The sequence below is a fragment of the Camelus dromedarius genome, chromosome 13, assembly GCF_036321535.1.
Source record: "Camelus dromedarius isolate mCamDro1 chromosome 13, mCamDro1.pat, whole genome shotgun sequence".
In the NCBI taxonomy this organism is placed as follows: Eukaryota; Metazoa; Chordata; class Mammalia; order Artiodactyla; family Camelidae; genus Camelus; species Camelus dromedarius.
In genome coordinates, this window is record NC_087448.1 from 44,196,594 (window position 1) to 44,222,028 (window position 25,435).

Consider the following 25,435-nt stretch of genomic DNA (forward strand, 5'->3'; position numbering starts at 1 on the left):
TAGAATCATCCCTTTTTCCTTTTTTTTTTTTTTTTAAAGTAATTTAGTTCCTATTAGTGAGTAATGATATTTAGGAACCAAGATCTGCGGGTCAGGTGTGCTCAGTGCTTCTATAGTATCATTACTTCTAGGCTCTTTTGGGCCGCAAAGCTAGAAAAAGTATTTTTTTTAAAACTTGAGCTTGTATGATGCCTTTAGATCCAGTGCAGCACCTCATGTTTCTTCCTTTCCTTCCCCCACCCCACGTCTATATTTCCTTCCCCCTGATAAGCATCCCTGTTGTCAAGAGCATCAACATGTTTACCCATCTGCTCAGGCTTGTAATACACATATAACAGTTTCACAGTCACTACATCGACACCACTACCAACAGCAGACTTACTAAAGACAAGTGTTTCCTTTACTAATGAGATATATTCACAACCTTAAGTATTTGCTTTACCTGCAGTTCTTTTTGGGAAAAATATAGTTGACTTTGAGTGTAAAATTTCAAAGACAGCTAGATAGTTGCTGATTAACCTGTCTGAAGTATTTAATGTATTTTAATTAAAATAGCCATCAAGCCACTTTAGAATTAAATTTACATGTAAGTTAGCAACCTCCGAATACTCTATTTCTCACCCACCTTTTTTTTTGATTACACATACAAGGTTTAGTACTTTTCTAAAAATGAAATAGAACCAGATGGAAAAGAGCCAATACATATTTATATTTATGTATCTGTTTATAAACTGTAAGTGAGTGTGTTATTTGTACTCTGCTGCATTTGTTTGTCATCTGTTCCCTATAAAGAGATTGCATCTCAAAAAAAAAGAAATATAAAAATCCAGAGGAAAATAGTTTTCTGGTTACTTTAGACATGACTGTATACCAGCCATACAATTTCATAGAGAATGCCTGAAAATAACTTCTCTTTCTATGGGACAAAATAATCCTTGGCATTTCCATGAATTTAAGGTGCACCAGTAGTTTCTTTGAAAGTTTTTTTTTTTTTAGTTTCTTTTCAATAACATTTAGCATTGACCACTATAAATAGCTATGATTATTTGATATCAGATATTTATGGAGAGAATTGGTTCAATAGCCACATCTCCAACAATATTATACAGAATATCAGTTTAAACTAATCATAATGTGATGCAATCCTTTAGATTTTTGAGAGCCTCTTTTGGTTTCTTTTTCATTATAGAAGGCAAACTTTTCATACATTCTGTGAATGTTTGTAGTGATTGTTCTGTGTCACCTCAAGTCTGGGGACAATTATCCTCTGATGTGAAGAATCAGTTGTTGGGAGCCGTGTTCACAAAAGTTAGCCTGGAAATATAATTTTGCACAATAAATTTAGACAGCAGAAACTCAGAAACAACAACAGAAATACTCTCTCACACCTGGTCGATTTTAGAATAGAAGCTGATGTTTGGAAAATAACCCATTTCTATGAAGGAAATGTGATTGATGATAACCTGAGACACAGCTATGACTAGAACCACATTCCGTTTAAAGTTATTGTGCCACCAGACTATTAAAGCAGTGCTCTGAAGTGAATCAGGGGAGCTCGGTTCTCTTTAGTGGACAGTAACACAGGCACTAATGAGACAGATTTCATTAAAAGATACTTGATTTATGAGGGAGTTACAGTCCTATCATATTTTGAAATTGCTGGCTTAGTCTTGGCATCAAATCATCCCACCCCCCACCATACCATCACCAGTTTCTGTGTGTGCTTTGACATTGCTATGGTAACCCTGAGGGCTGATGGAATTCCCTGCATCTCTTTTCACAGAAGGAGATGAGACAGGAGTGATGGATAGTCTGCTGGAAGCCTTGCAGTCGGGGGCTGCCTTCCGCGACCGAAGGAAAAGGACACCGAAGCCGAAAGGTGAACATTATACTTGTTACGTGTTACTTTCTAGGGAACTATCACAAAGAACGACCCTCCTCCCCCTCTTTTTAAATTCCTTGTCAAGAATGTAGTGCTGTGGGCAAGAACTCTTCAGAAGTTTTCTAAGTTTGCAATGACAAGTGTCAGAGAGAGAAGCATTCCAGTTGGCCAATGTCAGTAGCATATTAACAGATCAATGCACTGAACCTGGAAGAGCCTGATTAGTGTGACAGGTCTCATCTAAAGAACCATATGTACCTATCCCAGTGGAGTTTACAGCAGCATAATTAAATGGGAAGTAAAGTCATAACATTATTGCTTCAAGTCTTTTAGGGTACTGAAGCATTGCTTCGCTTCCAGAAGTACTTAACCTTGGGAAAAAAAGTCTGATACTGTTACATTTTTTCAGATGAACAGACCTCTATATTAAGTTTCTTTCATTTTTTTTTTTTAACAGATATTCGGCAAAGTCTCAGTCCAATGTCTCAGAGGCCTGTTCTGAAAGTTTGTAACCATGGTAATAAACCGTATTCATAAATTGCACATTCTTCTCATCTACTTTTATCCTGTTGATCTGTGATTTTGTAGGCTGCTGTGAAGGTCTCAAGTTTCAGTATGACGAAAATAGTAAAAATGTGAGGATGTACGTATTTGCGATAAGATTGTGCGCTCATATTTTCCATCCCTCCATTATTCCCTTGAGGTAGTGTCCAGGGTTCTTCTTTTCAGGTCTCAAGTGAATGCTGTTGTTGTTGTTGTTGTTGTTGTTGTTGTTGTTGTTGTTGTTGTTGTTGTTGTTGTTGTTGTTGTTGTTGTTATTAAGTTCCTTCATATATTTTTGATCAGTGTTGTCCAGTATATACTTTAAAAAGCAGTGTGCTTTCTTAATGCTATTTGAAGTAGTAGATTTGCTTTACATCAAGATACAGTTAGCAACATAGAGTCTGTTACCTATTTTACTCCACCATATTTGCCAATACAGTGTGGAACACTGTGACCAGCATTTTGACAAAATCTTTAACGCAGATGAGCTTCATGTGATGCGATTGTGGAAGAATGTGCTAGAATCACTGAAAAGAAGGTGAGTTAACTTAGTCTCCAATATTTGAGACTGATCCCTTCCAAAACTCTCTAACTAGCTCCTGAACACCCAGCCCCAGGGAGCCCTCTTCCTGTCTGGAAGGCGCCATGTTGTGTTGATTGGGTTTTATTTACTTTGATTCCCTTGCCCTCACTGTTAATGTGTTACGAGGTTCTGCTTACCTTTTATGGTCAAAACCAGATTCACTCATGATTGCCATGTACTCAGTGAGATTGTTACCGAAATTTGCCAGATTTAGAAATGAAAAGATACGTGACAGATTTTACTCAGGAGTTGTTTGGGGTACCTATGAGTTTTGTTCTAGAAGTATTAATGTGTGACTGAGTAGAGAAACATGTGTCAAATTCCTAGGCTAGCCTAAAAAAAGTACGAGGCATATAAGAAAAAGACATGAATGTGATGGTCTCTTAACAGCTGTGTAGATCCTTACTGCTCAAAGTGTATGTAATAGATGCTTAATAAATGAGGAAAAGGTAAAAAAAATCTGCAGCAATTCTAGATCTTTTGACATTTTCAACAGTATGTTTTTTTTTATCATTTTGCCTTTCCCTGCTCTAACAATAGGAAGAAAGAATTGTAGTGAGTCCTAACATACAACTACTTGAATCACTGTCTTTTCCTCTTTCCGTGATCCTGATGAGCCATGTATGTACGCTTTTTTCTCTTGTGACATAAGGTTGAACTTCTGGCATCCACCCTCTCAGAGGTTTTCTAGCCTCTGGTGTGTCTCCTCTCTTGCTGCCAGATTGAACCACTAGATAGCACTCTTTTCCTTGTCTGCAGCTTGGATTACAAGGCTAAACCATCTTTTAGAATTAGGACCACTTTTTATTTCTTTTAATAAAACTCAGTATTAAAACATCTATATTAATTTAATAAACTTATACTCTGTTAGATTATGGTAATTTTAGATTATAGATAGATTGTAAATATAGATGTAGATTATATGTATATATATACATATATATATACACACACACACATATATACATACACACACACATAGAAACAGAGAGAGAGAGAGAGAAAGAAAAAGAGATAGAAAGAGAGAGAGGTCATTTTTTATTTCAGAATGAGTAAGTATCCTCTGAGACCTTGGGGCTAAAATGTCCCAGGATGTATTTTGGCAAAAGATGACCTCAAGCATTGTGAATCCTATGGGCTTCAGAAGCACAGAAATTGTCCACATTAATAATTCAGCCCTTGTGCTGTGCTCCAAGCCTCTACCCAGAATGCTTTGGTTAAAACCTAGGCAGAAATTGTTTGGTATCTTTCCTTGCTAAACCTTCACTCATTCATTTATTTAGCAAAATTTATTAAGCACTTGCTAGCCACTTAAGATGTAGATATATCCTCTAAGAATTCACCACCCAGTTGGGAGACAGATGAGTGATAATTCCCGTACATTTGGTGATACCAAAATAGCAGGAACACACAGAGATTTGGGAATACCAAGAAGGCTGAAGGACCAATCCAGATGTTATGAGGACAATTAGAACTTGGCTTCTAGAAAGATCTGAAATTGAAGCTGAGTTTTGCGGGATGAGTAAAAATGAGGCAAAACCCTGAAAGCAAGGGTGAGCCAAGAAGCAGAAGCAGCATGTGCACACCCTTCCAGAAGGTCTTTTCTGAACCCCAGTCTGAACCTAAGTGCTGAACTAAATGCTCTTATTAGCACCTGTACACTCTTACTAGCACCTTGGTTTTTCCCATTTTACAAAATGCATTCCCTTAAAATATTCTCATTCAATGTCTGCCACACTTCTCCTGAGTCCCAGCGGGGTGGGGACAAGGCAGTAAAGGAGGGTCCCTGCCTTGCTTACTACTGTAACCCCAGTTCTCTGCTGGGCTGGTGCCTGACACATGGATGTTCAGTAAGAATGTGTTGAATGAACAGACATGTTAATGTTTAGACTTGAATGGAACAAGTAGTGTATGTTGAGCAAAATCAGTTCTCTGAGTATTACCCTGATAAATGGGATTTAGCATGCCAATTGTTAATGTCCCAGCTGTGACCAGTAACTCCCTCTCCTTCCCTCCCAGAATGTTATCTGTCATCAAGAGGAGATATTTGATCATCACTGGTCTAGCTTCAAAGATTGTTGGCTCAGATGTGAAGGGTGCGCTTCAATCCTGATTGGATTATTTACTTCTTAGCAGTGGAGAGTTACTTATTAATTAGATTTCTCTCCCTTGCTTAATCAAGCAAAGTTTAACAACAGTAAATAAATGAAAGTAAATAAATGTCTGCTAATGAGTACAGGGCATTACCTCATTTCTTTACCCAACACAGTACATTTGAAATCTAAAGATTTTTCTATAGTTTATAGAAAATAGTAAGTAAAGATCAAAATATTTATTCATGCATTTTTATAAAATTATACCACATTTAGGTGTCAGTGAATCAACTGGCCTGGTTGGAAGTAAAGGACCAGATAGGGAAGGAATCTATTGAGAGTCTAATGCCAGACCAAGGACTTGGGCTGTTGAGATTTTTGAGCAGGAGAATGATGGGTCTAAGAAGTTCATATGAAACTGAAGTGACAAACATAAGAGAGAAGAAAGAATCAAAGGGACTTTATAGCCACTTTGATGCCAACATGGATTTGCTGCAAGGAATGGGGAGGGAACCAGAATGCTTACCAGGGCTTGAGAAGAGAAGCCAGGTCTGGAGCTGTGTGTGGAGGCCCTCACAGGGACTCACTAACACTGCATAAGCTGGTGAGTCACCTACGGGAAGTCTTCAGATCTAGGGACTGCAAGTTGAGGACTGAGCCTTAGGAATGGACACAGGAGAGTAACAAAGTGAGAGAGAGGCAGAAAAAAATGATGAAGATGGGAGGAGTTCCATAATAGTGGGGCCTACAATACGAAGGTTGAAAGAAGATTTTCAAGAATTTGGTTCACCATTTCTTTTTCTTTGGTTGTTTCTTTCTTTCTAAAACTGAGTGGTATTAACACTGAGTGACTAGTATTTTGCAGGGTCATTCATTCTACTCTCTTCTGGGACTTCTCTTCCCTGGTACGCTCTGTAGACTCTGTGAAACTTTTATGACAAAGGTTTCACAAATATGAATTGTTCAGCCACGCCTTATGGTGCATCTGCCTGCAGTTTGATTGCATCTCATTAGATGGTTCTCTTTTCATTAAGTGGTACAGTGGGATTTTTTTTTCTTCAGTTAAATGGATATAGAGTAATCAGAAAGAATTCTATAAACTATATGCAATTAAAATCCCTAATGATAAAACTATTTAACTGTGACAAAATAAGATAAAACATAATCAAAATTTTAGGCAAACAAGAATTACACATTTTTAGTGAACATCCATAACCTAAACAAAATCTTGCTATATTATCTTTACACTGAATCAATTCTTAATAGCCTTAATTTGGATTTGATTATCTATTTTTACTCTACCACTTATAATATGGTGCTTTGAGAGATTTTTATAGAAATAAGATTGTATTGCCTCCAGGCACAGCTGTTCTGCCACTCTAAGATTTGAAGTCAGAATTCAATGTGAAGCTAGTTAGATTTCTTTGAATTAGCATATTTCCCCACAAAATAGCTCTAAGGGAGGTGCACAGGACAGACTTTGTTGTTAATGTATTAAAACTTCACACACAACCATCCCCCCTTCCTAGTCCATTCTGTCTTGGGTCCCCTTGACCTACCTTTTCCCCAAACAGCAAGAATTGTTGTCTGGTCTGCTTTGAGGCATCCATTCTGTCTTGAGGCAGAATTATGAAATTTATAAGGTTTTCAGTGGTGTCTACTGAGTGCTAGCCTCCTTAAGGCTTTTCTGAAAACAATGAGGACAACACCAAACCAGCCCTTGTCTAGAAAACCTTGTCTATCAAAGTAGTAAATGGTGACAACTACTGTTTCTATATTATTAAACTGTATTCTATTTTAAAGTAGAAAAAGCATAAAAAATAATATAGTAAGATTGTATGATTTTGCTAAATGTCATTGGCTTATTTTCTTGAGAATATTTTTTGTTCTCTTTGTGATGAATTTGTGCCTGCCTAGGGAAGGGAGCTATTAAAATACTAATTGTTTTTGACACCCTTACACTTGGGCTTTCAAGCAGAATTAAATACTACCTGTAACTGTCAAAAGACTTCAATATTTTTTTAAGGAGACTTTTCTAGGCCAGGAATATAAAACAATTTGGATGATTTCACATTTTATTCAAACATCAGTCTCTTCTATTTACTATGTAGTCAAGCAAAAGGAGGAACGGACTCAGCAGGGCTTCTGCCTGGGTAAGGATGCCCTGTGGGCAGACGAGAAAGGCCTTTCTAATTTATAGTCAGGGCAGGACAACCTTTTGGCTAGTCATTATCAAACAGACTCTTAAGCATGAACAGGTTAGAAAATTCTCAAGTCTTGAGGACTTCAAGTTGTTTTAAAAAGACATTTATGCAAGAAATAGCAAATGCCTTTCATTTAATGAGCATTCACAGATCCACACTGAAGGCTGAGACTAAACTGAGTGAAAAGGAGATAAAGAACTATTATATAAACAAGGAAAGTAATGTCCTTGATTTCCTTGAAATAGTTGTTATGAATAATATATCTCTTGCTCTATTTGTGCTACATAGTGGACTGTAATTGTTATCTTTAAAATTTTCTGGCTCATTCTAAATCTATCTTTTTCTTATAGCATAGGTTCAGAGTCTGGGTTTATAAGAAGTCGATGAATGGATTTTAGAAGCTCCTTGAACTCTACTCTTGTTGTAGACTTTGTGTTTGGACATTTTTTTTTTCCTGGTAAAATGATCTGTTGATTTTATCAAACTCTCCAAAAAATATAAAAATAATTACTGATTTTGTTTGATTACTGGCTTGTCACAAATCTTCTATATTTCTACATACTACATTTTTATACATATCTATGTGATGTGTTTTCCACCCTTGTAATTATGTCAGTGAAAGTTTAGTTCTCAAATGACTTTTACTGTGATTTTGTTGGGTGAAAACTAAACTTTCATTGCCATAATCACAAATGTGGAAAACATATCATATTTTTGGTGGATATACAATTTTAGACAAACTGTTTAGTATAAACAGTTAGGATCCAGTAAACTGGCACTGACCGTGGAGGGTCACTGAGGATTCAGGGAGGGGAGGACATCGTCTGTACCAGAATGGTCACTAGCCTTGCTGGATCTCCCAGGCTGGAAGGTGTGCAGGGCTCACTGGGCTATGCAAACAGGAAGGAGCAGGGAAGAGAAAGAGGGTACTCGGAAGGAGCAGTCTCCTGGAAGCCCAGAGAAAGGTCAGTTAACAAAGCCACAGGCTTCAGGAAGGCCAGGTTAGGCAAGGATGGAGGAGCACCTGGGTACCGACTGGATTGAAGGGCATAGGTGCCATTGTTCACCTCTGGAAGAGCAGTTTCAGTGGAACAGTAGAAACTGAAGCCAGGCAGGATTGGTGGGAGGGGAGTGGAGGCTGTGTCTTCTAGAAGCCTGGGTATGAAAAATGAAGCAGAAGGGAAATCTGGAACAAAACGGGTTATAGTTTGAGTGGGCTATGTGTCTTTGCCTTTCCTGTGGCGTTGGGTTCACTGTCTGTGTCCTGAAGAGACGGTGCTCTGGAGGAGGGAGTGAGTATTCCGTGGGGCAGTAGTTGGGGTGAGGTTCCTGGGGGATGGGATGGGAGAGCACAGGTTGGAGCACCTGGACAGTGGAAAGGAAGGATGTATGGAGAGCAATGGTTACAAGTATTGAGTAAGGGAGTTTGGAGATCTCACCTGATAGATTCTGTTTTCTCTGAGAAATAGGACATACGATCTTCTCCTGAAACGGGCAGCCTCTGGGTTAAGGGAGGCAAGGACAGTGAAGGATGGCACATCTCTTGGAGGGATAGTGAGGGGTTACTGCTCAGGGAGGCACAAGGTACTTTTTGCATCAGTGGCCCAGCTGGAAAGGGAGACTATTACTTGTGTAATAATAGCAGTTTCTAAAGTCTGAGCCAAGGTGCCTTCCCAGCCCTGTGGCAAAGGGCAGTTGGTTCTTCAGTTGTCTGAAAGTTCTGAAAGTGCTCTCCACACATGAGCACCATAGTGATCACTTCGGCAGTATGCAAACTCACTGCAGCACGAGTCAAGCCAAGTCACCTCTTTTTTTTTATAGGATAAGCTATTTTACATTTGGTAGTTAATTAGGAAAATAATGGAAACTCTGTTGGGACACCTCATCCCGCGTGTGTTTCCACGGTGTTTGGGTGTCATGTTAGTTACACAGGGGCAAGGCATTCCGGGTGGGGGTGACCCTGAAGCAGCTGACCTTCCTCCAGGCCTGTGCCAACTATACATGTGTCTGAGATCTCTTCCTACAAAAACAACAGTGTAAACTCAGTATTTCTAAGGTACTACTAGATTTATTTTTATATTTTATTTTATTTGCCTTCATGAAAGGTCAGTTTGGAGTAGCCACAGATACAGAAACCACTTTTCAATATTGAAAAGGTTTTGTGAATTGCCTGTCAAGCGCATAGTAGTTACTTAAAAATAGCAATAGTTGTTCTTACTGTCTGTGAAAGCATAAAACTAGCCAAATTTTTGAATCCTGTTTATAGAAGCCTTGGATGATCTGACCAAGCAGTCTAACCTTGAAAACGCACGGGGTTGGGCGTGGACTTTAAAGGTGGTCAGGCCTTGATTTGACTTCTTGACTTAAATAAGCTACGTTTGGATTTTCTTTTCCTCAGCTGCGTGCTTACACTGTGTGCTTCATGGCCTATTTGGAAGATTAAATCAAAGTGTGTGATAAGCTGCTCTACTAAAGTACCTAGAATTGAGTAGATATTTTATAAATTCAATCTGTGTTAGTTACTCCTCATTCTTTGCCCTTCTCCGCCCACCTTCCATGATGCGTTTGTCAATAGAAAGTTATAAATTCTTGAACATAGTGACAGGCGTATGCAGCATGGGTGTGCTAATTAGAGAGACTGAAATTAATTCTCTTACTATGAATAGTTCCTTTACTGCACTTAAAGTGCATTAATTGGTATGAGCTAGTTTAGAATTTTTAAAAAAGACAAAAAAATTAAAAGATTATAGAGACTCTTGGTTTTAAAATAAAATAATACAGATGTTTTTAATCTCCTTTCTCCCTTGGGAGTCACCACCAAGCCACCAGGAGAAGGAGTAGCAAAAAACACTGTCAACTTCTGCAAAAGTAAAACATCTTTAGCCTGGAACAGCATCATCAAAGACAGGGAAGAAGATGAAGCTGGAAAGAGGAAGTTAGAATCCAGGTGTTTTAATTTCTAAGGCTGCCAAACAAATTACCACAAACCAGGGGCCTTAAAACAACAGAAAGTTGTTCTCTCACAGTTTTGGAGGCTAGAAGTCTAAAATGAGGTGTTGATTTATCCCTGAAAAGGCTGGTTCTTCCTGGAGGCTGGGAGGAAGAATCTGTTCCCTTTATCTCACTTCCGGTGGTTGCTGGCAGTCCTCAGTGTTCCTCCACTCCCAGCGGCGTCAGTCTGTCTCAGACTCCGTCTTCATTTGGCTTTCTCCTGGGCCTCTGTGTCTTCACGTGCCCTTCTTATATGGGCACTAATCATTTGGTTAGGGCTCACCCTAACCGAGAAGGATCCCACCTTGATTTGGTTACATCTTTGAAAACCCTATCTCCAAATAAGGTCCATTCACAAGTACCAGCTATTAGGTTTTGACATAAATTTTGGGTGACACAGTTCAACCCACAAGGACAGGTGACCCCAGTGAGAAACAGACTGCTGTACTCCTCACACACCACCTAAGGGCTCCAGAATTGCAGGTGCAGAATTGCACTGTCAGGAGGAATGAGACTTAGAGCAGGTCAGCCTCCACCGGGCAGTGTGGCTCCCACGTCCAGACTTGTGATCCTCCTGCTGCACTTCCCTCCCCGCCTTTCCTCTACCCCTCCAGGAGGTAAGGGGTACAGATGCTGTTTGGGAAGATTGCTACAGACTCCAGAATTAAAATACAAGCCAGAGATGAGACGCTTCACTGAAAATAGGGATTCCATGATCACAGAGGCGGGCAGTTCTCCAGGAGGAAAGAGGAGATGGGAATGGCACGATCCTCTTCTGGCCCCAGCCACCAGTCAGGATAAGCCAAGCATATACTCCAAGCAGAGGACAGATTTTTCTGGAGATAATGAACAGTCTAGAGAAAAAGGCCTTTAGATATTGGCATTTGGGCCCCCTTACCTCAAAAAATGTTAGCTTACTGCAGGAATATTCCACAGAGAAGCTCACTAGTTAACAAACCTACTCACACAAATTTTTTTTCTTAAACATTAATTTCGACCAAGGATTCATCAGCTGACATTTGAGGAAAATATTCAACATGAAAATAAAAAAAAAAAGGAAAGTCAAACCAGAGGAATTCTTAGTAAACAGAGCAAAAGTGAAGAATAACACTGTAATTAGTCATTGCAAAGATATCAGATATTTCAGTAGTGAATAGGATGATGTATATATCACATATCTATAAAAGAATTAGAAACAAAAATCTTTTGGATATGAAAACATGGTAAAAGAAAAAATTGTACAGTATTTGAAAAAGCATAAACAAAGAGTTCTAGGGAAGATAAAGAGGAAATATAGAATTTGCAGATAATCTGATATATTTGACTGTACAATTATTTAACTGTCTTCTAAAGCTTTGGGGACAAGTATGCAAAGAGGGATAAGCACTAAGAAGATAAGAAGAGGCAATTATTCTGTAAAAAGGTGATTTACAGTTGACCCTCAAACAATGTAGGTTTGAACTGCATAGGTTCACTTACACATGGATTTTTTCAGTAGTAAATATTGAACTACACAATGTGCATTTGGTTGAGTCTGTACCGCCCCAACCCCCGTGTTGTTCACGGGTGTGGTCATAGTACACTACTTGAATCTGCAGCAGCCTTTGTGCTGGTTTACAGTCATAATAATGTAAACACTGGTAGCCAGGTTCCAAGATGGCCTCAGTGATGGCTGTGTCCTGGTGTTCCTTCCTTTATGCACTCCCCCCTCCAAGCATTTTCCAGGGTTAGTCTGTAACCAGTAGAATAGAGCAGCAATGATGGTGTGTCATGTCTGAGATCAGGTTACAGAAGATACCGTGGCTTTCATTTGGGTGCTGTGTCTCTAACTTGGTTCTGGGGGAAAGTTATGTTGTGAGCAGCCCTTTGCAGACACCCAAGTTGTGAGGAAGTCAACCTTCAGTCTGTCACAATAGGAAATCAGTAAGCAAAGTCTATAATTGATAAATCAAGAGACAGCAGGAGAAGGGTGGGAAGGGATAGCCTGGGATTTCAAAATTGTAGAATAGATAAACAAGATTACACTGTATAGCACAGGGAAATATACACAAAATGTTATGATAACTCACAGAGAAAAAAATGTGACAATGAGTGTGTATATGTCCATGAATGACTGAAAAATTGTGCTGAACACTGGAATTAGACACAACATTGTAAAATGATTATAAATCAATAAAAAATGTTAAAAAAAAAAAAAAGAGAGACAGCAGGAGAAACATCAATAAGGCAGAGTTAGGGACAGCAGACTGTCATATTTCATTGGAGGTTTTTGGATTTCTTTGTGAAGTAACCATTAACTATAAAGAAAGTTAAAATCAGAAATATTAAAGGTCTTAATGGGTGACAGGTGGGCACTCAGGCTAGGCAGACACCTCTGACTCAGTTTATCCCTGTTGAAGAACCAGAAGCTAAAGTCTCTTTGATTCAGTAGTCACCTCCTTTTCTACTGAATACACTGATCTTACTTTCATTGTTCATTTTCATTTTCTTTCTTCTGATACAGCATATAAAGGGGATTCTCTCTGTTCTGGCTCTCAGCTTTTCACTTTTATGTGCCAGAAACTAATGTGCTCTTCATTCTGCATTCTTAAAGCACAGGAGGGGGTGACGAGAGTCAGTGATGGTGGCACCTCCTGCTCAGGACAACGACTGTGCCGCCTCAAGTAAAACAGTCTTTCCACCTTGTTTGTGTTCTGTAGACAACATTGGCCAGGGATTTTGCAGCATGTATCTTAGTATTTTTTCCTCTGTCATTCTTAATGTGAGGAAAAGTGATGGAAAAGCATAATAGAGAAAATCAAGTACCATTCTACTTTTTTTTTTTTTTTTTTGGCCTTTTAGAGCCGAAGTAGCCTTCCTGTGCTGCAAAAGAACTGAATGGCTAATCTGCACTCACTGAATCCTTCGGAAGCGAGAGAATGGGATGAAATTTGCATTTGGAATTCATGTTAGTTACAAAATAGTTACAATTATTGACTGTAAATGTCTTAATACGTGACACCGGCCTCATGAAAGCCAAGGATGTAGCCAGCATAGCTGGAAGAACTATTTGTGCTTTGCAGAGAATGGTCGTTTGACTACTGGCTATGTAGTCTGGGTAAGGAGATAAATATTTTTCTGCTTTAAAGGGGTTATCAATTTAGAAAGCATTGACTTGCATTAAGAAAGCTGCATGTCCCATTGATTCCCCAGTAAATTTGGAGTTATTAGTGTTAGCCGTGATGTACGTCACAGTGATATGACAGCGTTTGGCTTAAACAGGTTCACCATTTATTAGCACTGATATTAGAATAAATGATCATGATCATTAAGTGCTATGTACATTATCATTTAACTAATCATGCTTGCAATCTCCTTCTATTAGTCAAACCTCTTTGGGTTAATTAGTCAGAGAAGCTGTCTAATCCTGATTTCTAGAGGAATGATGAAATAAAGGAACATTGAAATATGCCATGGAAAATGTCAGTGCGTCACCAGTTACCTCATATGTTGACTTCATTTACCCTCCCCTGGTCCATTATAGCAGCCTCAAGGTTAAAAGAGTCTGGCAATTCCTCTTATTTTGAAATATAATTAGGCCTATTAAATTATATGTGCATACTTTTCCCATAAGCACTTATGCAGCAGAAAAGTGCTAATATGATATGCAAATAAAAACAAAATCCTCATTTACCAATATATCCATATTGAAAGATGAACCAATAAATACTGTTTAGATTGAGCATTAAAAATGTTAATAACATCTCATGCTTGGATTCTGACAAGCTAATAACTCAAAATCTATAGAAGTTCAAGGCTACAAATATAAGACACAGAGAAACTTTTATTATTAGTCCTTTTGTTTCTTATTCTTTTTAATATAGTTAGGCTAGGGAATTCTTAAACTGATGTTGGATAAACCATAAACGGGGTTTTTTTAATCCAAAGTACACTTTATCATTGGGTGAAAAGTTGAATTTTATACCATTTTGGTAGATGTCCCCATGTCCCAAAGGAAGAGAAAAAAAGAGAAAAGGATCTTTTTAAAATTCATTGTAACTTGTCATCAGGCAGCTTCTCAAATAATGATGACCATGCTGTTTTTGAACATGCAGTCGGAAATAAATGAAGGGCATAGTGCATGACGAGATAGCCAGCAGCTTTACAGGCAGAGAGATGCACTGCCTGAGAGCCCCTGGTATCTGGGCTACACTTGCAGCTGTTGGCAGCAGCATCCTCTCTAATATGCCTCAAGGTTTTCATCACTTCCTAAACACTGCTCTCTCTGCTTCTCACTTGCCGGAAAGTGGACAAGACCTATTACTCTCCATGCTATTAACCTCCTTTCTCTGCGTTCACTGATCCCTGTTCCTTTTCCTTACCTAAATATAAAAAGACATGATCTGGAGGAGGGTATAGCTCAGTGATAGAGCACATGCTTAGCATGTACAAGGTCCTAGATTCAATCCCCAGTCCCTCCTCTAGAAATAAATAAACCTAATTACTTGCACTGTCCCCCTAAAAACTAAAACTAAAAAAAAAAAAAAAAAAAAGTTAAAAAGACAATCTGCACAGGGTGAGAAATAAATATATTCAGTAATGGAATAAAGTGAGGAAAGCTGGTAACTCTAGGTACTATGATGTAGAAACTTGTCATATTTCCTAGAAACTAACTATGTGTCTTCTACATATTTGCTTGTTTTAAAGCCAGGGAAAGGGAAGGCTTTGAGAGTAATTTTTTAAATTATTAGTTTGTGATAAGTTTTCACATCCAGCTGCTAAGCTCTCCTTGTGGTAATTTCTGTGTCCCTCAGTTCATGTCTGTCTGTTTTAAAAAGTGTTATTTTTCTTTTCCATGTGGTTGGCCTATATGGTTAGTCACGCCCCTCTTCTAAACAGATCTCCAGTCGCATCTAGTATCTCTTCACAGTTTTGCACTAAGATTTTCTTTGACCCTGTAACTGTCCTCTTTCAAGAAATACCAAACACTATTTCTACTTTCAAAATCAGGAATAAAAGACCGTAAACCTACAAATTATTGCCTCAGCAAAGCCCTGTCTTTGTTTTGCTAAAGTACTTGGCGCTATGCAGTGCACCACACTGGGAAGCATGGTTTTGTTTTGTTTAAACGTTACTTAAGTTTTTATGCCCTCTCCTCATTAATGTAAACTTTATGCAAAAGAATAACATATAGAAAAGTACACACTTCCTAAGTATCAGGCTTGATGAATGCTCATTAAGTGAACTTACCTATGTAGCCAATACCTGGATCAAGAAACAAGATTATTAGAAACAGAGCCCCTTCCGGCTTCTCCCATTCATAACCTCACATCCTGCACATGTCCTGACTGTGACACTGTAACTAGACTTCATTTGTCCTCTGTATAAGTAGAATCTTACACTTTGTAGCCATGTGGTTGTGTGAGGTTGTAATTTGTTCATTCTAATTAATATTTAGTACTCCACTCTGTGAACATACCCATTTTTTTTCCCTTTTGTTGGTAGATACTTGTTTTGTTCCTGTTGGGGCTATTACAAATAGTGCCACTAAGAACACTCTTATACATGTCTTCTGGTTCTGTCAGAAATATATCTAAGAGTGTAATTGCTGATGCAAGAGGAAAGGGTATGTCCAGCTTTAGTAGATACTGCCCAACAGTTTTCCACAATGATTGTCCTATAGTTTGCACTTCCATCAGCAATGTAGGAGAGCCTCATTTTAACAATTCTGGTAGGATATCTGGTTGTAGTTTTCCCTTATGAGTAACGTGAATACCGTTCCACGTGCTTTTTGGCTTCTTGGATATCTTATTGTGTGAAGTCCCTATTCAGATCCTTTGCCTGTTCTTCTCTTGGCTTGTAGCTGTTTTTCATATTGAGAATAGATTTTGACACAACTTAGAATTCCATAACACTTCAGTCAAACTGTTCATTGAACAAAAGATTGCATTTCTTTATTGTTATTATTTTTTTACTTTGTAGTTATATAATAGTCCACATCACTCAGATCTTCCAATAAGAGACCTTAGAATGACAGGTCTGGTCAATATTACATGTTAAAAGGGCAAGCATGTTGCCTGCTCACCCTCTTCTGTTAAATTCCTGTGGTGCACCTGACCATCATCTTTTCTTCCTTGTTGTCAGGAGATGGCAATCCAGGGTCCCTCTGGCCTTTCTGACTGAACTGGGAACACTACAAAAACATTATTCCAGAAAAGCTGATTATGTCATGATAAGACTTCAGGAAACCGTTTATGAAATGAATGAGTGAATGTGTGAATATGTGAATACATGAAAGAAAGAGGAAGCAAATGACTACATAACTGAGTCTTGAAGTTGGACCTTCCAACTCTAATTATGATATATACTCCATTATGCCCTAATATTTACTGTTAATCAGGAAACATTGCTTGACGGTGGTTAAAAAAAATTGTTAGAAAATCTTGTCCTCAACTTGTAGCTCACAAACACGAATCAGAGGTGACCTCTCAAGGTAACAAACTTATAACACATTTAGATTTAATCTTACGATAAAATTTGAGTGGCTTTTTTATAAACTACTTTTAAATCCAGTCTATAACCAAAAAAAAAAATCCTTCACATTTACCCCAATCACATGGCTCTACTGTTGATGAGTTAGACCCAGATTAAGTGAATAAATGTATATATTTCTCCTACAAGATTACTTTCATTTAATGTCCTTGAAAAAAATGTGTACTATCTTCCAAGATCAAATTTCAACATGTTAATTAAGGTTTTAAAGAGTTAATATGAAGTAAAAGCTACTCTTATTTTTAAATGTTGATTCTAATCTATGGAATAGGGGAAAAACATGTAGTTTACTAAGTGTGTGTTTCTAAGTCAATCACATACCATGTTTCTTCATCTGTACAATGTAGTATTAGACAAATAAGCAGTTATTATTCCTTTATGACTTAGAAGTCCCTTTTTGTTTTTTTAGATTGAACTTTCATTTTGATTAACATTTATAATCAAGATTTAAAAGACGGCAGTTCGGTGTCTAGTCCGTTTTGATTGCTGCAGTGGAACTAACTGAGCTGCCATTGGGATCAAATACTCTCACTAAAAGCAAACACTGAGTTTGTTTAGAAACCAACTTATTTGAACTTTCTATTAAGAGTATTTTTAGAATACAGAAAAGTATAAAGGAGAAAATAAGTTTATCCGTAACCTAACTATTCATATACAAACATTTTTGGCATTGATCTAATTTTACTGTACATGCATATTTACATTCAGATATGCCAGATATGCTGTGTGTAATAAGTTGCATTGTGAGTATTTTTCATATAGCGTGAATTCCTCCTTTAACAACGTTTCAATGGCTGTATAGTATCCCATAGTAAGGACGGACCACAGATTATTTAACCAACTTCATTAGGGTTTAACCTTTACATGATCTTAAAATTTTTTACCATTATAATAAACAGCACTGTTTATTCAGGATAAGTTAATAGATATGAACAATTTTAAAGCTTTGTATACCTATTGCCGCACTGATGTGGGAAGGATGGAGGAATTATACTAATTTGTACTCCTGAGAGCAACCAATGGCTGTGTCCATTCCTCAAACTCAACAGCACTAGATGTGTTTCACATTTTTCAGCAATTAGACAAAATTGTGTGTCATTGTTTTGAATTTTCAACTAGCAGTGAAATTGTATCTTTCTGTGTCTTTGGGGTAAACATGAAGGATTTTTTTCTTTGGTTATAGATTGTATTTAAAAGTAGTTTATAAAAAAGCCACTGACAAAATGTGAGGGACAGGGAGACGAGAAACAGAGTGGGAAGGAGAGAAACTTTCCTGTCAAACTATGTTATCCATTAAGGAAAAACCATAAACTTTAATGTTATTATCTCTTCTGTCTTATTTCTCAACTAGGAGCCGTTATTATTACTGTTTGTTTATGACGATTGTTCAGTGCTGCCAGTTCAGGAGCAGATTTTATTTTTACATTTTGGTTGTTACTAACAATACATATACTCAACTCTTGATTTATTGGAGTAATGAGGTAGAGATAGATGGATGGAAATCAGAGACAGACCTAAATCCCAGGGCCGCATAACTGGTTACGGGAAAGCTGGAACCTCAGATGGACTCACACCTGCCCTGGGTGCTCTGGGTCATTAGGCAGCAGCTTAAAAGTTCTGTATAGATGCTTGTGATAATTTGGTCTCCTTGATGCCAACAGAGCCAATTAAAAGGTAGAGAAACTGAGCCAACCAACAAACTTCTCTTCTGGATGATTTTGGCAGCAATTTTAACAGATTTTTTTTTCACCGAATTTATCATGACTCCATTTAATAAAGGTATTTCAATAATGAAGGTGTTGTACATTATGATTATTTTGCCAAAATGTGATTTTATAAAATTTATAATTTTTATATATAAATATGCCCTGTTTACTTCTAGGAAGAATTTGGGATGCCTTACAAAAGGAAGGGTTGTAATAGTCCTGTAATTATAAGAGAAGACAGAAGAAAATTGGCTCCTTAACTTAGAGCTTTGGTTCTCAATTTTAACACCTATCAGAATCCCCTGGAGGTGCTTATCAGAACACAGGCTGCTAGGACCAACCCAGAGTTACCAATTCAGCAGGTTTGTGATTGGCATGAGAATTTTGCGTTTCTCATAAATTCCCAGATGCCACTTATCCAGGAGCCACACTGAGAACCACAGATCTAGATTGTTTTGTTTGTTTATTGAGTATTTGAAATCTTTTTTGATTAATATTAGACTTTTTTACTGAATAGTTTCTTTTTTGTGGATCATCTATCTCACTATCTGATCATACATAGTAGCGATGTTATGATTTTCATTCTTCATATGGATATAAAGGATATGATTGGTTACAATTCCCAGTCATTTTGAACCTTGGTCACACAAGAAACACCTAGAGAGTTTTAAAATAACACCAATAGGGAACCTTATCTCCACAGATTCTGATCTAATTGGTCCACGATGGAGCTTAGACACTATATTTTTTAAACTTCATGATTCTAGTGTGCAGCCAGCGTTGTAAGACATTGATAGGTAGAGAGAAAAATAGCCCATATTGCCAACAGATAATCAGGTTGTTTCATTTGTGGCTTGGGTTTTTGGTTTTTGGGTTTTTTTCTCTTCAGTGTGCCTAGCCACTAATTCCCATTTTTTTATCTTAATGGTATGCTTTTGGTTCTTAAGTATGCATTTTGTTCTTCTCTTAATTGAACTTTATCTGTTTTTGATGAACTATTTCTCTAATCTATCAAGGTCATTTTAAATTCTGTTTCTTTCTTCCAAAGTGTTTAACCCCTGCCCAACTAAGTATCATCTGCAAGTTTAATGAGCAGATTTTCAATTTCCTAATTGAGACTGTGCTCATTAAGTTTTAATATTTTATAATTTTATTGCAAATTATTTCCAGCGTGTGTGTGATGGTATCTTGACTTTGCCCTGGCTGTGCACATTTTCTTCATTATCAGTGAACATTTATTTAGTGCTTAGAAGTTATATGTTACTTAATCAAATTCTATGACTTCTAAATAACTGAAAATAAGGACTGAATCTGACTCTATATAGTTTTAACTCTAAGGAGAATATGTATACAACATGAGCTGCATGAACAACACAGGACATACAAGCATTTAAACACAAAAATTGAACACTGAATATATAGTTCATAGATCAGGTGGATGTAATGACCCTGAGAGTAGCTGTATAGAACAGAGGTTAAGAGTACCACCTGCTACTTATTAGCTATGTAACCTTGAGCATATTATTTGTTCCTTGTGCCTCAGTCTTGTTATCCCTACAATGTGATTTTAATCATTCCTGCTTGGTTTGTTGTAAAAATTTAAATCAGATAATGCATGGGAAATTCTCAACAGAGCCTAACACATAGCAACAGTTCAAAAACATAGTAATGATTAACAGTCAATTAAATGAGGAATTGATAATAGAAGGAATTTAAGATTTGTTTTGACAAGACTGATCATTAATAATCCAAGTAACACAAAGATGATTGGTCTAGGATCCACCTTCTGAATCATTGATGAATGAGACTAATCTGGAACCTTTGATTTTTATAAGTTGAAGCAAGTTTTCCTGTAAGCAAATAGTTTAGGTTTTTCATTTTAAGTGTGCTATGTTTTTATTGAAAAGTGTTCTTTTGCAGATGGTTATAACTACTAAGTGGCAGAGCCAGGGTTCAAACTCAAGATTTCTGTCTACAAGATGCTAATTGCTAAATGGTAAAAACTGAATAGATGCCCCAGACCTAAGGGGCGAGGGGAGTGAGAAGCTATTTAAAAAAAAATAATATTGCATAAAGAAAGGCAGCCAGTCTTTGACCACTTACTCTGTGTTAGACCTTGTCAAGTGCGTTACTTACATGGTCTAACCCAGAGGCTTAGAAAGGTCAAGGAACTTCCCCCAAGTTGTAAAGCTGATAAATGGCAGCATTAGGACTTGAACCCAGATCTGCAGCTGCAGAGCCCATTCTCAGAATCACTTCAGTGAATTGCCTATCCTTAAGTGGAATCAGACTACTTTTTCTGATATGAAAGATGAGTTCAAAAATATGAATTACAGTCCAGAAAGATAAGGTGGAGACAAAAGTTGTGTTTATTTCCTGTTTTATGACTGAGTAACTTGGAAGAATCAACTGAGAGATTTCCTCTTGAGTTTAGCATATATTTAAATTAAGTAGCTTAAAAGTGAAGGAGTGTCCCAGGAGAAGGAGGCTGGAGATGGTCTAGGTGAGGTTTTTAGAAACAGAGATAGACTGGAAAGGGTGGGTAAGAAGAGTAGGCAATTCATGTATTTAATCAAATTTTCTCCCTTGATTTTCTTAAAATGAGTGAACATCAAGGGTGGTCTCTTTGAACCCATGAAAGCTAGCACTTTTTTGATGAAACACTCATTTTTATGGCACTTCACTGTTTTCAGAATGCTTTCACACATTTCGTAATTTTTTCAGCTTATATTGGTGGGCACTTTTACAATTTTGCTTCTGTTTTCCTAAAATATCTGTAAGTACAAGAAACATTTGTACCAAATTGGATAGAAGCCACACCTACGCTGGAGTTTCTTTGCACATACCTTTTAAATGTGTTTATTTTATTTCATTGTAAATGGCAAGTGTAATTATGATCAAAATTAAATGTAGGTATGTATTATTCGGGAAATCCTGGCCATCAGGCAGTGTCGTTGAGTATCTTACTTTCCTTCCTTGTCCTTTATACCTCCTTTTTCAATCTCAAAAAAATCTCAATACTGCCGCTGCTCAAACATGTTCAAAATGAAGTAATTTTCCCCTTGTAATGCAATTTTGAGTCCCCAAGTATCAATTTGATTTAAAAAAAACTATTTTTCAGGCTTCCATTACTAAAGCATTTAAAGTCATTAAAGAAAAAAAAATGTGTACTGCATTTAATCTAAAGTTTAATGATTTACATAAACTCTTGTTTCCTTAAATTAGAATTACACAAACAAGCATCTAGTGACTTATGAAAGTAGAGACCTCAGAGAGTGAATTTCCTGGAAAGTCTTCTAATATTTGCTCTTTACCATTAGATTGGACTACAGTTAGACTTGATCAGGTTTATTTATCTATATATATAAATTAATTTTTTAACTCTGAAATTATTTGTTTTTGTTCTTTGACCTGGTTTGATTGGCATTAACCTAAGAGCTAAGTCATGCAGTGTGATCTGACCTGTGGAGATAGTTTTGAAAAACTATAAAGCAGGATTATTTCTCCCAGACAATCAAACATTCCTACCTTTCATTAACAGCTACTTACTACTAATAAAATGTTTACTTTTTAAAATAAGCTTTTATAAAATGAAAAAAAATTCTCTACAAGCTAAGGGATACAAATTCTGGTCAGGCTGTTTATATGTTTGTTTTCAGACATTTTGTACCAAAACCAGTAGCCAATGCTTCGTGAGAATTCAGTTCTCTTTCTCTCTCTTCATCCTGGCTTATCCACATCCCCAGATAATTATTTATGAAATGTGACCAAATTGAGCATTATGTTTATCATATGTACTATTAATTTGGCTTTCATTTAGACTTGTCCCGTTTTAGAATTTGTACTTACTGTTATTCTGAAAAGAGACTGAAGCTCTAAAATTACTTCTTGACTAGTTGTCTTGTAACACAGTCGAGCTAAAGTAACGAGACTAGTATAGGACAGACTTAGTTTTGAATTTCAGCTTTACTGCTTACATACTGAGAGTTACTGAATCTCTTGGCAGCTTGGTTTCGTCATATGTCAGTGGGCAGAAACAATGCCCACCTTACAAGGTATTTGTGAAAAGTGAATTTAACAAGCCATGCAAAGCACTGTGCATTCAATAAACGTTAACTGTTACTATTGATAATAACACTTGATCCTGGGCTGGCAGGGATGTTGGGGGAAAAGGAAAAATATTTGAGTTTTGAAAAGTTTAGAAAACAAGGAAAAGAAGATTGTCATCTGCCAGATTAAACCAGCTAGGTTCATTGTCCCATGCTGCTTGAACATGTCCCCCTTCTTGGCTCATTAAGAAGTGCTTCTGGATCAGATCCACAGAATGGTTTAACATGACTGTGAGTGGCGCTGATCCAATTATGTAGCTTGACTGCAGAGCCATTTAATGGTAACCAAGGTAGCTTATTTCTGTGTCATTTAGATTAATTTTTCCATTTTCCTTGTACTACTACCAAACCAATGTCAAGATATTTTCAGGCTTCTGCTTTAGAAGTTTACTTTTAAAACAGTGTGATTAATAGTCGCCTGTTTGACTTTAAATGATTTACCAGAACTATATGATTGTAGCTCTTGATATAAATTGCTTAGATATTATAAGAAAGCTCATGTTAATTTTTCAAAGGTTGTGTATATTTATATCACATTCAACTGATTAAGGAAAAAAATGGGTTTGTAAATAACACCGTTACAGCAATGTAAGTAACGGCTATCTCTTAAGGTAGAAACAGGAAAATCAAGTTAAGAGGAATCAGTTGTAATCACTCTGTAATTATTTTACTGGGATTTTAAAAGGCTGAATCAATAATGATATTTTGTTTCAGGCTGTTACAGCCAGAACTTTGGCTCCCAAAATTAAGAAATCAGCTCTTGTTAATTAAACTTAAATATGATGGCAGAGATCATTGTGCCGTGAAGCGAGAGCCTGATCTCTAGCTATTTTGTTCTGTACTTGGTATAATGCAGTGCACTGTTCTCAGCCAAAGCCCTGTGTTGTCTGGGCAACTCCCGTTGCCATAGCAATGAAATTCTTTTGCGGGAGCAGGGCGAATGCTAATTGTAGCCATTTGTTGTTCCTTCTGTCGATCCCTTAACTAGCACAGTTGTAGAGCAGCCAGAGACTCTGGGTGAACAGCACGGAGTGCCCCCAAAAGCATTGCTGCTGAAGGCAACCGGCTGCTCTGCTTAAAAAATCATTTGAGCAGCCGACAGTGCTGACAGTGCCGCTATGTGGGCAGAAGCACAGCTTGACTCAGACCCTGACAACTGTTGATCTGGGACTTAGAGGGAAAGAGAAGACTGTTTAAAACCTGTTGAGAAGGTACTGATGACATGGAGATTAATTTGACACCAGTCCCTCAGAGGTAGGTGCTAGGCATATCATAACAACTGTTTATCCAGGCTTAACCCAATCCTGGAACGCCCAGCGGCTGTAGGAGGCAGATCAATGGTTCTTCCTTTTATTTCCCTCTGAAACTGCATCGCTGTGGCCTAAGGTAAAATGATTCGTTTGGCTGGAACCAACCAATTGTAATTCTCATAGGTATTAAATTCAGTTTATACCTGTAACTACTTCCTCTCTTTATAATCCCTTATTTTTAGAGACTTATGATTTGGCTGCCAGAAATGAGTTGAAAGTGAAAATCAACTCAACATAAATGAGAACAGACCCCTTTTGACAAATAAACGATGAAGTGATACCTACCAATTGTAAGGTCTATCATGCTGCTTTAATTTGGGAAAACGTTCTTAAACCTGGCTAGTAATTCATTTTAAACCTAATTGCTATGGGTACTTGGGGAAGAAAAAAAAAATATATATATATATATTATTAATAGCAAGAGAGAACATGTGAGGCACTGTTATACTATTATATCTAACCTTTAAAAGTGTATTGACCCATAAAAATGGTCAAGTTCATGAGATTTTTAAAACCAGATACTATGTAAACACAGTAATAAATTTCAAGGTACGTTTTAGGTATAAATTTAATGTCTGTTCCTACTAATTGAGTAGACTGAAGGTGCATCCTGCCTGAAATGTTCTTAAAATGTAGAGGAACTAATATCATAGGCTTGTTATGTCAAGCTCTTCTTCTCCATAGTTTTATGTTTGTTTGTATTGAGATGGTCAAAACTGGTATCAGGTTGGCTCAGTCATGACTACAGACTCCGCTTTTCACTGGAGAGCAAGAGAAGAAGGCCTTTCAATGCAGTGTGATTTTTTTCCCTTGAACTCCGTGTACATTTAATATTTTTATCCCTTATCCTGCCATTTTGAGGGAGATGACTACCAGAATATCATTCAGGGTCCCAAAAGAAATTTGTTTATGATGATGCTGATCATAAGTCATTTGTGTGCTTCAAACACTAAACAAATTAGTCCTATCCCATTGATTAAAATAGATATTCAGTCCATAAATTCCAAGGAAGAAAAGACCTGGAACTTAGTTGTTGAAATTTTCTAAGACATACTGTGTTCTTTTCATAATTTTTAAGTAAGACAAGAAAATACCTATAAACTATATAACAAATACTGTTTTTAAATGTATGTATCTTATTTGTGAATTTTATATGCAAGGCATCTCAGATATTCCTTAATAAGCTTTGAGGAATTTTTTTAAGGTTTTTTTTTTTATTAAATCCTCAACTTTAAAATATTTGGTTGTACTTCTAAAACACTATATTCTCAGTATAATAAATGAGAAAAGAACTTACAATAAATGATAAAATAAGTAAATTAGTATTAATACTCTTAATTTCTCTGTCAACAGAGATCAAGTTACTGTCAAATTTACCACTAACCGTGGCTTCTGGCACCCCTCAAATGATGGGTTTTCCCACAGACTTATGAGAATAAATGAAGTCTAAAAATTATCCTTACCATGAGGCTGCACATCCATT

The 25,435-nt window shown here is 37.1% G+C and overlaps 1 protein-coding gene across 2 annotated transcripts in view; it reads left to right on the forward strand.

Moving 5' to 3' along the window:
* DIAPH3 (diaphanous related formin 3) overlaps nucleotides 1–25,435 on the forward strand; it is a 471,599-nt gene that overhangs the window by 358,664 nt on the left and 87,500 nt on the right. For both annotated transcript variants that reach the window (XM_064493111.1, XM_064493110.1), the window contains 2 exons: nucleotides 1,784–1,879; nucleotides 2,340–2,399. In XM_064493111.1, coding sequence (XP_064349181.1) covers nucleotides 1,784–1,879; nucleotides 2,340–2,399 — 156 coding nt within the window. The remainder of the gene's footprint in view (nucleotides 1–1,783; nucleotides 1,880–2,339; nucleotides 2,400–25,435) is intronic.